This window comes from Grus americana, chromosome 11, assembly GCF_028858705.1.
Source record: "Grus americana isolate bGruAme1 chromosome 11, bGruAme1.mat, whole genome shotgun sequence".
NCBI lineage: Eukaryota > Metazoa > Chordata > Aves > Gruiformes > Gruidae > Grus > Grus americana.
The window spans coordinates 17,027,382-17,042,012 of record NC_072862.1 but is presented as its reverse complement, the minus strand read 5'-3'; the positions used below and the strand labels follow the sequence as shown (position 1 = coordinate 17,042,012).

Sequence of the window (14,631 nt, the reverse complement as noted above, 5' to 3'; positions counted from 1 at the left end):
ACCCTGGGAAGGGGAGGGGGGGTGCACGCGCTCGGACGCTGCGGGGCGTTGGGGGAGCTCGGCGGGAGGGCGGTGCGTGCGCACGGCCTGCTGGGATAGGGGAGGGCGCGGGGGGGGGATGGCCGGTGCCCGGCGGCCATATTGAGTGTGGCAGGAAGGCCTGCCCTGCCCCGGGCCGGGGGTGGCTGTCGGCGTCCTGCCCCACGCGGGGCCCCAGGTGGGAAGGGCCGACCGAGGGTAGGGCCGGGCGGCTACGGCGGGGCCGAGCTGTCATTACCCATCCGTGCCTCGCGAGGTGCAGGGAAGTGGGGTTAAAGGCGCGACGTCATCCCGTAGAGCGGGCAACGGCTTCGCGCCGCTGGGGGGGGGCGTCACTTCCGGTGCCGCGCAGGGCCGGGGGACGCGGGGTGAAGCCGCGGTGTCGGGTACCCGGTACCGCCCCCCCTCCCCGGGCCGGCATTACGCGGCGTGTGGCGTGCCCGATACGGAACGGGACGGCTCTTTCCGCGGTGCCCAGGCAGGAAGCGGCGCCCGGGGGCCCGGCAGCGCGTAACGGGAACCGCCGCGGGGCCGGGCCGGATCCCCGCCCTGGAAATGCACTGCGGTCACTTCCTCGTGCTTCCCCCACACCCCCCCTTCAGTTCTATTGTTACATATTTTTATTTCCCACTAATTTTTATTTTTCTAAAAACTAGCCTCCGCGCAGCACTGCAGAAACACCGCAGCTACTGTCTGACATCACGTAAGACGTCAGATAAGGATGAGCACACGCTGCACCTCTGAGAAAGACGCCTTGGCTTTTGAGGCTGGTGTTCCAATCCAGACACCTTGGAAATGTTATTTTTTCTTGTCATGGGCCTTTCTGTACATTTCTAACCTTAAAAACTTGTTCCTGGAGTGTCCAGTAGCTGTGGGACTCCCGCCCCGCCTCACCCCAAAGATTTCCAGCACCTTGCTATTTTAATTTTAGAAGAGCACTAGATCTTTTGTCATTTTGGTCCCCCAGAAGCTCAGAATCAAAAGAAAAAAAACCACAAACCATGGATGCCTTCATAAGTGTTAACTGCATTTTCCTTTCATAGTCTCCAGAATAGAGTTTGATTTTGCTTTTAGAATAACATTGCCCTCCTGTGGTCAAACGCTAAGTCCAGGAGCTATTGTCAAAGGTCTGCTTGCACCTCAGTCAAACGCTTAATTATTTTATGTGCATATACAATTTAGTGAAACAAAAGTCTTTTCTCAGATTACTCGCCCTTCCTGTTCGCTTATTAGAGTTCATCGTTACAGGCTTAGACATCCAGCCCGATTCACCCTTTCACGCTGTGATGGGATTGGCTTTTCGGAACGATTCACCGATTTTTACTTTGAAACGGAGGCAAGATTTTCACATCGGAGTCTAGGGAGACTCAACAGAAGACGTCTTCGTTACTTCTGAGGGTCTCGGCGTCAGCCACCCCATTGCAGGTCGGGTCAAAACCTACAATTGATTTCCGTGTGAGGAGAGATTTGAGGGAAGCGCAGAACAGAATGCCTCTTGCACGCTGTAAATTGCATGATCAAAGCCTGGATTCTCTCATGCGGGCCCTGAAGGTGACTCACCAATACCATCATAAGACAATTTACTTCAAAACACCTACAATACTTAGCTAAGTTTTAGAGTTGTATAACACCGTGGGTTGTTGATTTGATATTTTGTCACTCCCTTTTTATTCTTTCTTCTGCCTTTCTTCCTAATCGTTGGAACTTAGTTTGTCAGTTTATACCAAGCTGGAATTTATCTGGCAGGATAATTGGATCTCCTAGCAAAATGTCACATTAAGTGGGAATTATGGATAATGCCCCTGCAAAACTAGTTAATGGAAAAAAATGTTTAATTGCTGCTTGAGTAACATTGATCAAATACAGTCATTCTACCTATGCATTTCTATATTAGATGCCACCGTAACCTGCACAATACAGACAGACCTGTGCTTGCTCAAATGCGTGGATGTGAATTTCAGAGAGATGCTTCTGGAAACGACACTGCTCAGGTGAATATATTTCTGTTGGACTCTGCTGGGCGTGATGATTCTCTGTGGGTGACGGTTATGACTGAAGGCTCGTGAGGAGGACTTGTATCCTACAGCTTGGCATCTCTTTATGGGCTCTTGAAACTAAGCGTGGTGCTCTGGAGTATCGAACCCTGTCCCTGCTGTTGCAATGTGGAATCACAGAAGTGTGGGGAGAAGGAAGTGTACCAAGAAGGGTTCATCTTCACTGTCTTTATAGCCACCCTTCAAGTAGTTGTAGCTGCTATTAAGTTGCTCCTTAGTTGATTGCACCACTTGGTTCCTAGCCCGCCCTGAAGCACGGGGATCCTGCCTCAGCAGAAAAAGTTCACACTTCTCCTTGCTGAGCGTCATCAGGTTTCTGTTCTGTTGGCCCTGACCTTGTGTTTATCACGGTTCCTCTGGAAGGTGGCTCCGTCAGCACTTCCCCCAAATTAGGCACTCTGCGCTACCCTCCAGGTCACTAATGAAGCCGTAGGGTGACACAAACCTCGACAGAGTCCCTGTGGGTTACCAGCTGTCAGTTGGACCCTGCGCCACTGATTTCTGCCCTCTGAGCCCAGTGGTCAAGCTGGTTGTCAGCAAGTCTAACAGCGTGTTTGCCCAGCCCACACTTCTTCAGTGTCCTCATGAGAATGGTGTCAAAAACCTCACTAAAGTCGAGGTAGATTTTGTCTACCACTTTCCACTTTCTGCTGTCTCAGCCTAGAGGGCAGCCGTAATCATCATCCTTTGACTGATTAATATTCCTGGCTCTTTCTCCTCTTATGTTATTTCCAACTGAGGAGCTCGTAATTTTTTGCTATTAATCCCAAAGAGCATGACCTTGTGTTTTGCAGTATTGAATTTCAACCCGTTTCTATTATTCCAGTCCTCAAGGCTGGCAACTTTTCATCTTCTCTAGAATACTATGATCCTTCCCTGTATTTTAAATGACTCTCAACTTTGATTGCAAGTTGACTCAGAATAGGTAGTTTGAGAAATTACAGCATGAAAGGAAGTAGACTTGGCATGGACTTGGCTTCAGGGTAGTACTGTTCTGTGTTGAGCTACAGAAGGATTTTTTTAGTGAAAAGTTTTTCTTCCCTGCAATCCCCAGTGCATGGGAAAATCATTTCCAAAAGGTATATAGGGAGTGAAGGGAGTGTGACCTAGAAAAACTAGTAAGATGCATATGTCAAATCCAGTTAATTTTTTTACTAATGATACTGATCTATATATATAAAATGCTGAACAGAACACTTATCTTCCCTGCATTTGGCCTTAGGCTACGTTCCCCATCAAAGGCAAAGAAACCTTGTTGACACTTTCCTGGTGAGTAAATCAGTCATGAGAGCAACATATTTCTTTTCCAAGAAACATATAGAAAGCCATGTATTGGAAATTAGGACTCCCAGGTTGCCCACAGCTCAGCATATTCTTGAAACAAAGATATTCACCCTCCATCCTACTTTTTTCCCTTGCCTGCCTGGCAAACCCTGGTCTCATCCTACTGCTTCTGTCCACCGTCATCCTCTTTCGCAGTTACGGATGCAGAAGCACCACAGTGAGCGAGGGTAAAAGGACCTTTCACCCTGTCCCTGCGCACCCATTTGCGTACTGGACCCTTCATAGCTGAGCAGAGATGAGCTGGTCCATCCTAGCTGCAGACATTTTCTCTTTTACAAAATGTGAATGAGACAGTGCGGTAATTTTATGCAAATCCATGTGCAGATTAAAAAAATAATCAAATTCTGAAATTTTCATTTAAAGAAATTAGTCTTGAAAAATCCCCCATCTAATCCTCCCAGAATAGTCACTTGGAACAAACCTTCACTGCTTTGTTTTCCTCCTGGGTTCAGTGCATCTCCTGGAAAATTTTCTCGTAATGCATTTGGGACCATCTGGAGCAGCAAGTTTGAGTTTGAGCAGGGCTTACCAGGCAAATAAGAGTTGATATATCAAATGATGGAAAAGATGTGTCAGTAAGTGGGAACAGGGGAGTTTAAGGCAGTAAAATCTCTGCTCTGTTGTACTTCATAGGTAAACTCCCATGGTAATGTATGAAAAATGGAAGCGGTAAGCCTCAGTGAGTCTAACGGTAATTTACGTACGAAGAGGCCAGAAGAAAGTCATGTAGCAAGAAAAACAAGTAGCAAGAGACACTGCTAAAACTTGCTGTGTCTGGTAGTTTACTACTGTAACAAAGATGTAATCTGTCTTTTAGAGTTTGAGCTCAAAATTATCCTCAAACAATTGGGGCTTGATCCGGTGCCATCTCAAACATTTTCCAAGCCCCTCAGGGATTTTGGAGTTGACCCTGTACACAGTGGGCCAGCCACCAATCACTGCCACGCTGCAGGAAATCCAGAGACATCCCAATGACATTAAAATTAAACTACCTTAGACCCCTGAAGATCTCAGTTAAATTAGACATCCCAGAGCATTAATATGCAGCATCCTCTGATCTTGCAGCATCCTCTGATCTTGCAGCACCTGAGACGCTCGGGATGTGTGACTGGGTTGGCCTGCAACAAGCCCAGTTGCCCCAACTTCAAGAAAACCACAAGCCCGTGATGCAAACCCTTGAACAAACCCCCGACCACAGCACCTGGAATAGCTCAGCTCTGCCCAGCCATGGCAGACCGGCCTCTAGAAGGGAATATTTTTCTGGCTTTCAAGTACCTGCCATGGAGCGAGGTGCTGGCTCATTTTTCTCACTGTATGTCCACAGCCAGCTCATTTGTTCACTCTTTTCCTCCCCAGTGTGACTCCAAGTTTATGGCTCAGACTCTGCCCCCCTATGTCCATGCTTTTGGTCTCATGCCACCATCCAACTTACCTGGCAGCTTATCACATTCTGCCCCTAGTGCTGGATTGTTTCTGTCTCTGACTTTGGCTCCTTGCCTGCAGAATTGCTTTAATTAAAAAGTTAATGAAAGGTAATGCAAACAAGCGCTTTGCCTGTATTTTATCACAGTCCAGCTCCTCTCCCTCCCTGTTTCCCAGAGATGGGGGAAAAGAGGAGCTGGGGTTTTGCTGCTTTTTGTTGTGAGAGTTAACAGTGGAAATTTCTGCAGGCTTAGGAGGAGCCCTGTGAAGAAAGAGCTTATAATGGTAATGCACACAAACAAGTATGTAGATGGTGAACGTTACTCATCAATGAAAGCTGAGGAAGTTTTCATTTAAAGGGGATTAATCTGAACCCCTTACAGTCCTCCTGCTCTTTGGAACAGGCAATTCTTAGCATCATTTTCCTCCTAAGCTTAGTGCAAACTTCTAGTAAACTTTCCAAAATACTATCTGTACCCCAACTCCAAATTATCCCGAGCAGGGACAAAGGGAAGGTGTAAAATCCGAGCCCCACTATTGCCTATCGCTTGTCACCTTATATCCATATAGAAGAGGGCTTGTTTATCCCTATGTGATTTCCCTGAGAAACTGAGGAACAAAGATTAGCACGTGAAGCATTATGAGTCACATCATCAGCCCCTTCTCCCAGCCCAGATTCCTCCCAGCCAGCAGTGGAAAGAGGAAAATGCAGGGATGTGAGGATGTCATTTCCCCACGTGCAATACATAGCAGCTAACTGGCAATTATGTCATTTCTAGACCCACCATCCGTGGAGGTAGTCCGAGAGCTGCCATTTGGATTGTTTTTCTTTCCAAGGCTGCCTGTGCCTCGGTGTGGGGTGATGTTCAGTTCTCTTGATCTTGTTTTTAAAGCCCTAATAAAATGAGTAGGAGTTTTAGTTTTTGTTAATATCTACGGTGGATTTCATAGCACTGATTTATAGCTGTTCCCTGATGACGTTTAGTACCTGGTGCCTGAGACTGTATAAATAAATTACATAAAAATGGATTTGTGGCATTAGCAGCACCCCCGTTCCAAGGGGAGCCTCCAGTGAGCCTGCGTGTCTAATCAGAGCTGACAAGGAGCGGAGTTACACACCGAGACCTCCAAAGCTAATGGGTCTGTGCCAAATTCAGCTCTCCGTTGCATTGCTGTAAAGTTGGATATCTTCTGGCTGCAAGGGGATTTTACACCAGATTTACTCTGCATTTACACCTGTGCATGAAGATCTGTGCCAGGGCTCCTGTGCAGGCAGCATGCCCTAAAATCCTTAGAAGCCATGGAAAGACACATGCTGACTTCAACAGACTCTGAATCAGGCCTTGATGGTTAAAATATAATCTGAGCTCAGAGTGCAGAAAACAGATTACATGCCTGCTATTGTAGTGAAATGCTTTCCAGAGCAAGCATTAGCAGTATGTACACAAGTGTGAGATGAATTAAGCTGGCATTTATTTTTTTTCAGCCCCAGTAAGAGAGGATTGCTTTTAAACAACTCACGCCTGCTGTGTCGTGTCTGGAGTTGGAGCTGAGCGGAGCTGCTGGGAGGGCGTGTGTGACAGGAGCCGCAGCTGCAGGTCTGGTTGTGCTCAATTCTCCTAGTCTTCAGGGTCAGCCGTGCACAGAAACATCAAGGCAGAGACAGAGCCTGTTAAAAGCTTTGGGGTTTTATTTTCTTAAACTCCCCTGGCTCCATTTAAGCCTTTTTTCTACAACCACTTCTGCAAACCCTGTATTGCAGCTCAGACGAGGCGACCTGGGGCGTGATGCACCTCTGTTTTGTAACACCTTCCTCTGATTGCGCTGTGCTGCCAGGTGAATCGGGGACCTGCTGGGAACGGAGATGCTAATCTCAGTTCCTGAGAGGTGTACAGCTGACTTCACTGGTGTTAGCAGGGTTACTCTGGCCCTCATTGTAAGAGGGCTGAGGCTCAGTGGTTTAAACTGCTGGCAGCACCAACTGCCCTGAAGTTTAGGACTCCAGTAACAAAGTGGTCAGGACACCCTGTCTTTTATTTATTCTTATCTCTCCTCATGACTGAAAAGCCAGTCTTTCTGAGCAGTATCTAAAGGGAGCGTAGATAGGTAGTTTCTCTCTCCTGGGTTTTGCCTTTAAAAATCTGTTTCTCCTAAGCATTAAATCATTTTTTCCTCTGGCAAAGCTATGATTCGCAGTACAGTTTTACCTGCAAGTCCCCCGTCCAATAGATTTCAGAATGTGTCCAAGTTTCATTGCCTGAGAAGGTGCTTGTGTGAAGGTTTTCAGAGCCTTTGGTGTTTTGCAGCAAAATGAGGCAGATTTTACACCCAGAGAAGCTGTTGGAAAACTTGTCTGGCTTAATGATTAATGCTTTGCAATGCTATGGCAGCGTTAGGGCAAAGAGACCTCTGGACTTGTGAGCTCTCCCAGAAGAAGCCAGTCACTGGCCTTGCACCAAAACACATCCATTTACTAGAGAGGATTAACACTCTCAGGTACTTTGAACGGTTCTGTGATGGAGTGTGTTGCCAGGGCTGCCTCAGCCTCCTGGCACCCTGCCTTAATTGCCTGTGCCATAATTGCCATGAGCGGGAGAGATGCAGATCACAAGGATCTTTGATCCTGAGAAACCAGCGGTGAACTTGCTGCCAGTTAACGGAGGGAAGGAGAAATGCTGGGAGGGAATAGATGTGTGCGTGCTGGCAGGGGCTGCTTTCCTTTGTCAGGACAAGTGTCTGCCCTTGAGCAGTTGAGATCCTTTGGTCCACACTCATCTCTGTTGTGTATAATGCTAATACTCAGCAGAGAATAGCTCAAATGGGCTTTCACAGACACGTCTGGCAACTTTGCCTGGATCTGAAGTCCTATTTGTGCTCTAAATGTGATTGTAATGGATAATGAGGGGACTGAAAAATAAAGGTGAATTAAGCCTTATGTTAATTTGCTGTTTGGTGGGGAGGCCTCTTTACTTGTCTCTCTGCGGCCACCAGCAGCAAGGGAGCAGGCAGCCAGCAAGCCTGTTGTTTCTCCAAAGTCCACGCCTGATGCTGCAGGGGCACAGGGGGCAACGCGCAGCCAGGGAATGAGATCAGCATTTGGCTAGCACGAGGAAGGGAGTTAATGTAGTGAAAAGCTGTTCCACCCAGAGGCCCTGCTCTCTCCAGGACAGAGAGCAGCTTCCACAGTTTGGAAAGGCGTCAAATGCCAAGCAAATAGAAATGATGGCTTGCCAGTGGTGAATCTACAGTGGTGGAGAAGCTGGCTGGCAGGGCTCACCTTCCCTGCGGGAGGTGATGGGATTGCAAGGGAACCACAAGCTGACAGGTAGTTTGAACGTGACACTGTCCTTCCCTCCCTCCTGCTTGGACAGAGGTTTGAAAATGCCATTGATATGGCACCGTAATCTAGAGGAAACAGGAACTAGAGCTCCGTGGTTCGTGTTTTGCCCTCCCTGTGCTCTCTGTGACAGCTCTGTCTCTTCTGCTAGCAAAAACGTTCACTTTCCCTTGCAGGTTGGAACGTGCCGGCTGCCCCAAGCTCTTGAGGCCTTGCCAGTGTCAGCAGAGTGTGTACAAGCCCACCCCACCGAGCAGACATACTCAGCCTGGCCGCCCTGGGCAGCATGTCCCTCCGTGAGCACGCACTGTCCCTCTTCCGCAGCGCAGTGGGCACCGTCCGGCCGGCTCCAATGCTGAAGAGGGCTGTGAAGCTCCAGGGAGGTGAGTGCCCTCAGCTGCTGGTGAAGGGCCAGGCCTTTCCAGTGAAGAGGGACCTGTACCTGGTGGGTTTCGGCAAAGCCGTGCTGGGGATGGCCGCAGCAGCAGAAGAAATCCTGGGAGACCACCTCATTCAGGGGATCATCAATGTGCCACTAGGCATCCAGGAGAGCCTGCAGCGAGCAGGAATGCAGTAAGTGGGGCTGTATCTGGACAGTTTGGGGGGGTAGGCTGCCAGATTTGTCCTCTGTGGGATGTTGCTGTGAACCCCTTCAGTCCTTTCCAGCTGCCCTCACTCTGGTGCCTACCCCATCTACCACACTGCCCTGGTCCTCAACCACCATCACATCCCAGTGGCACCAGTGACACAGCCCACGTCTTGCACTGGACGCACTGCAATCCCAGCTCTTGGGAAGAGACACTGAGCAAAGGTCACCTCCCTATCCTGGTCACTTGCTGTGCACCAAACCCATTTTCCTGCTGAGTGACAGCCTGGCTAACTGTGTAGGTGCACATGTCAGTAGTGTGATTGCCTCTCTTACCTCACCAGGGAGATGCTCCTGAAGCCACGCAGCAAAATCCAGGTCATTGAAGGTGCCAAGAACAACCTCCCGGATGCAGAGGCTCTGAAAGGAGCAGTTGCCATCCAGGAGCTGGCTGAGGGCCTGACTGCGGACGACCTGCTCCTTGTGCTCATCTCAGGTAGCGTGGGGATCCCAGGGAACGGGCTCTGCTGAGGGCCCTCCAGCTGCCTGCCCACACGCGGCCACGCAGCAGGGGAGCGCTGTGCTGTGCCGGCCCTTTCTGCACTGACACCTGCACCTCTGATTTTTCCTCTCCATTCTCTTGCCAGCCTTTCTCCAGGGATGCAGCAGGGAAGGGCACAGGGCTGCCTGCTGCTGCAGCAGACACGCTGCCTCCCAGCATGGGGGAGAAGCTGAGCTGCACAGGCTGGGTCCTGCGGTTGTGCCACCCCTGTGAGATGGCACCTCTGGGCACAGCCTGCCAGCTGCTCTCACCCCTTAGCAAGGGGATGCTTTCTTCCTGCCCCCTCCTTACATTTGGGGATGCAGACTTGGAGAAGCAAGCACTTGGTAGACTTGCATGCTCCGAATTTGTGCAGGGGTGCAAGTCTGTAAGCTGAGATTCAGGACTGACCCTTTCCAGGGTTTTGCAGTGGCAATGAGGCCACAGCACACCTTGCAGGGTCAGTGCTGAACACTCCCAGGCCCTGGCTGCTAGGCCCCCAGGCTGTCCCCAGACCCAGGGCTGGGTAAGGAAGGTAGATATTGTGCATCAGAGGGATGCAGCGATGTCACCCCAGCCTGAGCTCGGCTGAGTGAGTGAGTGGGTGTCACAGGGCAAAAGCATGCAGGGCTTGGAGCAGCTCTGTAGAAACCCCTTGGTCTCCTCTGCTCAGTGATTTTCCCTCTGGTTCCTGTGTGGATGCTGCAGCCCAATCTAGCACAGAGAAAACAGTGCTGTTAGGCAAACACCCAAGTGAATGGCATCCAGCTGCACTTGCAGGGGATTCCCCTGGGCTTCCTCCTGTCCTTTGGCTACAGGGATCTCCAAGAGACTCCTCAGCCCTTCAGGGAGCCTGTACAGGATCTCCCCACAGCTGTGGCTCCCCATGCACACACGCTCCCACGCAGCAGCCGGTCCCCAACTGCTCCTGAGTCTCTGCTAGATCCCTGGCTATTGACTGAAACACAGGCATTTGCATTTGTTTTTCTTGCTCATCATGTTTTATTGATACTGATTTGTCTCAAACATCTGAGCAGGCTTTGCCTTTTGACAGTAGCTTTCAGCTGTACTTCCATACACTCTCTGCTCAGTTCTTGCTCCTTTCTCCTCTGTATTTTCCATCTATTCCACTTTTCCAATAGAACCTTTTTTTCTTGCCACCTTTTCCACATTTCCAGTGCCCACTTGTATCAGCCTCACCAATGGGAATCCCATCTATCACCCTGATTCTTCGTGCTTTGTCCTTTGCATTACTCCCTCCCCCTTTCCTTACCCCCCGGGTCTAGATGAGTGCAGTTCAGCAGTTTCTGATCTTGCTGCAGCCATAGCTGGTGTCTTTACACACTGTCCTGAATAAATGGAGCCAGAGCAGGCAGTGTCTCCATCTGCTTAGCACTGACTGCTGTGCAAGTTGTGGAGCCCACGCTCCCTGCTCACAGCCCTTGAAAAATCAGTGTGACAACACACTAAGCCTGATGTGGTGGGGATAGTAATTGCTGGCTCTTCTCTGTCATCCCCACAGCACTGCAGGCATGTGGTACCCTGGGCCGGTGAGGTTTACGCTGCCCAGGTGAAACGTAGCTGACCACAGACAGTGCGGGACAGCAGTGATTAAATTCCATTGGTGAAGAAGATGAAATTCTGCAGAGATCTCAGCATAGTTCTCTAACCACCTCTGCCTTCCCACTGCACACTGGTGAGGGAAGACAGACTCAAGCGTTGAACAGCCTTGCTTTCTTCCTGTCCTCCTTTTCCTGCCGTCCTGATGTTCTTGGCATCTCTTCTGCATCCTAGGGGGTGGATCAGCCCTGCTACCTGCTCCCATCCCTCCCATCCTCCTCAAAGAGAAGGAGGAACTCACAAAGACGCTGGCTTCCCGAGGAGCTGCCATACAGGAGCTGAATATTGTCCGGAAGACTCTGTCCTTGCTGAAGGGTGGAGGGCTGGCCCGGCTCGCATATCCCGCACAGGTAACGGAGGGGAAGCCCCTACTTGCCCAGAGATCACCCATCTGCCCTCAAAATAGGGGTTTAATCAACTGACCTAAGTGTACTTGCAGGGTTTCCCCCCCCCCCCCCAATGAATGAATAACCTTTGCAATCTGTTTTGGGACTCTGTGGCTCAGATGTCATTGAGGACCCAAACTCTCAGGAAGACGGAGACGGAGCAGGGGGAATCCAGACTCTGCAAGTGTCAGCCGTCCCATCACACCACTCCCAGCAGGCACTTCCAGCATGCTGGTGCTCCACCACAACGCTTTCGAGGCTGGGTCCAATCCTTGGCTCCTCTGGGGACTGTTCTCAGCGCATGCTGTTACTGAGCCCACACTAGGTCACCATCCGACGTCAAAGGTTGTTTTAAATCTGCAAACTTGAGAAGGGCAAGGTGACTCTCCTGGGACCTTAAAACAAAAATGGGCCAAGATCTGCCCCTGTCTCCATCTGCTTTGACATGAGGGTGGTGCAGGTGGAACTCAGAGCAGTGCTTGTGCCAGGCTCTTGCACAATCATCTGTCTCTGCCTCCCACAATAATCTGCAGGTGTTTCTCTTGGTAGGTGGTGAGCCTTATCCTTTCTGATGTGATTGGTGACCCCCTGGACATCATAGCGAGTGGGCCCACTGCTGCCAGCTCCCACAGCGTCCAAGACTGCCTTCAGATACTCGCCAAATACAACCTGCTACACAACCTGCCCCAGTCAGTGGAAACAGTTCTGTCCAGCTCTCCCACCAAGCCCAATGCTCCAGAAGACTACTCCCACGTTTGCAACATCATCATCGGGTCAAACACACTGGCTTTAGAAGAGGCCAAACGCCAAGCCGAGGGCCTGGGCTACGCAACTCTGATTCTGAGCGCAGCAATCTGTGGGGAAGTTGGCTGCGTCGCCACGCTGTACTGCCAGCTGATCTGGCTGGTCTGCCTGGGCTTTGCCGGCCTCGGAGAAGGGCCCCTGGGTGATGAGGTGAGAGGGAATCTCCGGCAGCTGGTGGCAGAGCTAGGGATCCCGGGTTTGAACCTTGCCAAGTTTCTACAGGCCCTGCGAGGATTAGGACCTGAAAGACCAGTCTGCATCCTGGCCGGCGGAGAAACCACGGTTCAGCTTCAAGGAACCGGCAAAGGAGGGAGGAACCAGGAGCTGGCCCTGCGTGTGGGGCTGGAGCTGCACAGGGCACAGGCTGCAGAAGTCAGCAGCCCCCCAGGGAGGTGCGAGATCGTCTTCCTCAGCGGGGGAACGGACGGGCAGGATGGGCCCACGGAGGCAGCGGGCGCCATTTGCAGCCTGGAGCTGGTGGATGAGGCGCTGCAGGAGGGCCTCGATGTGGAGGCTTTTCTCAGCAACAACGACTCCTATACGTTCTTCAGCCAGTTCCAAGGTGGGCATCACCTCCTGGTGACAGGCTTGACGGGCACCAATGTCATGGACATCCAGGCAATTTTAATTAGAGCCACAGAGAGATTGTGAGAGCTCCCTCTGCATTTAATTAGGACTGGGGGTAAATGAAGGCCTCAACACTGCAGACAAATGTAAACCACTTAAATTAAGGCTCACTGTTAAGGCTGCTAATATCTTTGACAGAAAGAATCCACTAATTAAACACATGAGTGGATGTCCACAGCAAAAGCAAGCACTTGTAATTGGGATCAGAGGAAGGTAAGAGGTCACATTACGGACACGGAGGCCACATTTAACACTTGTGCTGTGAGCCGCCACTCCTGTGTCTGCTTCCACTACAGTTAGAAGACGTGAGGAAAGTGAGGCCGCGGTCGGGCTGCCAGGGAGAGCCCTCGCTGCGGCTGCTGCACCGCCAGTGCCCCCAGCTCAAGAGCAGCTCATCAGGGGGCTTTTGCAGGTTCACAAAGTGCCTCACAGTGACTGAAGGATGGAAGAGCAACAGGACGGCCTGCCAGCCGGAGGCACGGGGGGACGCAGTGGGAAGGGGGCACCCAGCACCAGCTCCACGCAGTGCCCTGCGGCTGCTCCCACACCAGGGTGCCTGAGGTGACACAGAGGTCCCAAGCCCAGCACGACACACACCCAGCAGCACAGCTAAGGAGCACATCGGCAGTGTTTCATCCTGACGCGTGACACGCAAGCAGTGCAGTGACAGAGAGGGTGGTATACCTTCACTGTGCAGCATAAGGAAGGGGACGATTGAGGTGCAGTGGTGAACCAGCTGAGCCCTTCTCCTCCAGCCTCTTTCCCTCCGCTTGGACATCTTCCCCACTGATCCCTGTCAGGAGAGCCTCCGGGCCTGCAGCGTGTATGCCATGAGCTTTCACAGTGTTGTTTTCCAACTGCCTAGAAAACAGTTGCGCATCCAGGCTGAGCCACTGACCTTTCTTCTGCGCTGAGGCAGAAGTCACTGTCACTCTGATTAACTCCACTAATTCTGCAGAACAAAAGGCAAGGAAACCTTCACGCTCGGCTCTCCTGACCCATGCTGCTGAGCTGATCAAAGGGCAAAGCTGCTGGAGCCATGCTTTGACAGGGAGCCGCTTCCCCGCATGTATAAGGATGCGGTGGTTATCACGGTTTCATCACCTACTGCAGTGCAGTATGTGGGAAAGCAGAGATCAGCTGAGTTTCCCAGGACACGGAGCCCATGGTGGGGCGGGATTTCAGAAGGGCTCTGCCTGTAGCAACAGGCACAGTGACAGTTTTGGCTGGATATTCAAAGGGCTTCAGCTCAGCAGCCAGTAGGACCCAACACATTCGACTCCTTTTGAATATCTGCCTGTTTGTTACAGAGCCTAAGTGGGAGCTGAGCTCCTTTGAAAATCCAGCCCTAATTTAATAGGACACGCTTGACTTAGACTCTTTCCAGACAGACAGACCTACTCCATGTGGCTGATCTCATCTTGTGACATAAATACACCATCCTGCCAACACCACGAGTCATGGTGTCTCACTGAACAGTCGTTCTGCACCCTGCTCCGAGATTGATCGGAGGGTAGATTTTTGAGGAGGATGCGACACCTCCTGCTTTGGTTTTGAAGCCAATATCTAACAAGTAGGGATATCAGCAGGACCGTCACGGGGCCCGCTATCGATGCCAGGCTGGCAGCTGGACTGTCTGGGCCACAGCCCAGACATAGTGTCAAGGCACAAGCCTGGGGATTTCAAAGCCCTGGTCTTACCCCGGTGGTTTAAACTCATCCACGCATCTCATTTGTCCTCTGAGTCTGAAGGTCTTCTGTAACATGCCTGAACTTGCTCACACTGGCAAACGGCTTTGAGATCTGCTGGGAGAAGCCTGCCAAGCGTTCTAAAGCTCGCTGTGCCCCCGTGATGTCAGGCGGTGGTTGCGC

The 14,631-nt window shown here is 51.1% G+C and overlaps 1 protein-coding gene across 7 annotated transcripts; it reads left to right on the top strand.

Moving 5' to 3' along the window:
* Positions 1 to 57: 57 nt before the first annotated feature.
* Positions 58 to 14,214, top strand: GLYCTK (glycerate kinase). 7 transcript variants are annotated; one of them, XM_054837915.1, is made up of 8 exons: positions 58 to 72; positions 696 to 1,590; positions 1,934 to 2,030; positions 6,346 to 6,457; positions 8,373 to 8,769; positions 9,127 to 9,278; positions 11,118 to 11,293; positions 11,879 to 14,214. In XM_054837915.1, exons 5-8 carry the CDS (start codon positions 8,483 to 8,485, stop codon positions 12,782 to 12,784), a joined length of 1,521 nt encoding a protein of 506 aa, XP_054693890.1. In that variant the 5' UTR covers positions 58 to 72; positions 696 to 1,590; positions 1,934 to 2,030; positions 6,346 to 6,457; positions 8,373 to 8,482; the 3' UTR covers positions 12,785 to 14,214. The 7 variants fall into 7 exon arrangements, with proteins under 7 accessions (XP_054693890.1, XP_054693888.1, XP_054693889.1 ...); XM_054837913.1 differs by lacking the exon at positions 58 to 72 and adding an exon at positions 117 to 217 and having other exon boundaries at positions 1,288 to 1,464; XM_054837914.1 differs by lacking the exon at positions 58 to 72 and adding an exon at positions 117 to 217 and having other exon boundaries at positions 1,288 to 1,590.
* Positions 14,215 to 14,631: the final 417 nt, after the last annotated feature.

Excerpts from the sequence above, each read along its gene's own strand:
- GLYCTK (XM_054837915.1), top strand. The coding sequence starts at position 8,483 with ATGTCCCTCCGTGAGCACGCACTGTCCCTCTTCCGCAGCGCAGTGGGC. Across the intron at positions 8,770-9,126 it reads CTGCAGCGAGCAGGAATGCA|GGAGATGCTCCTGAAGCCAC; the intron begins GTAAGTGGGGCT and ends TTACCTCACCAG. Across the intron at positions 9,279-11,117 it reads GCTCCTTGTGCTCATCTCAG|GGGGTGGATCAGCCCTGCTA; the intron begins GTAGCGTGGGGA and ends TCTGCATCCTAG.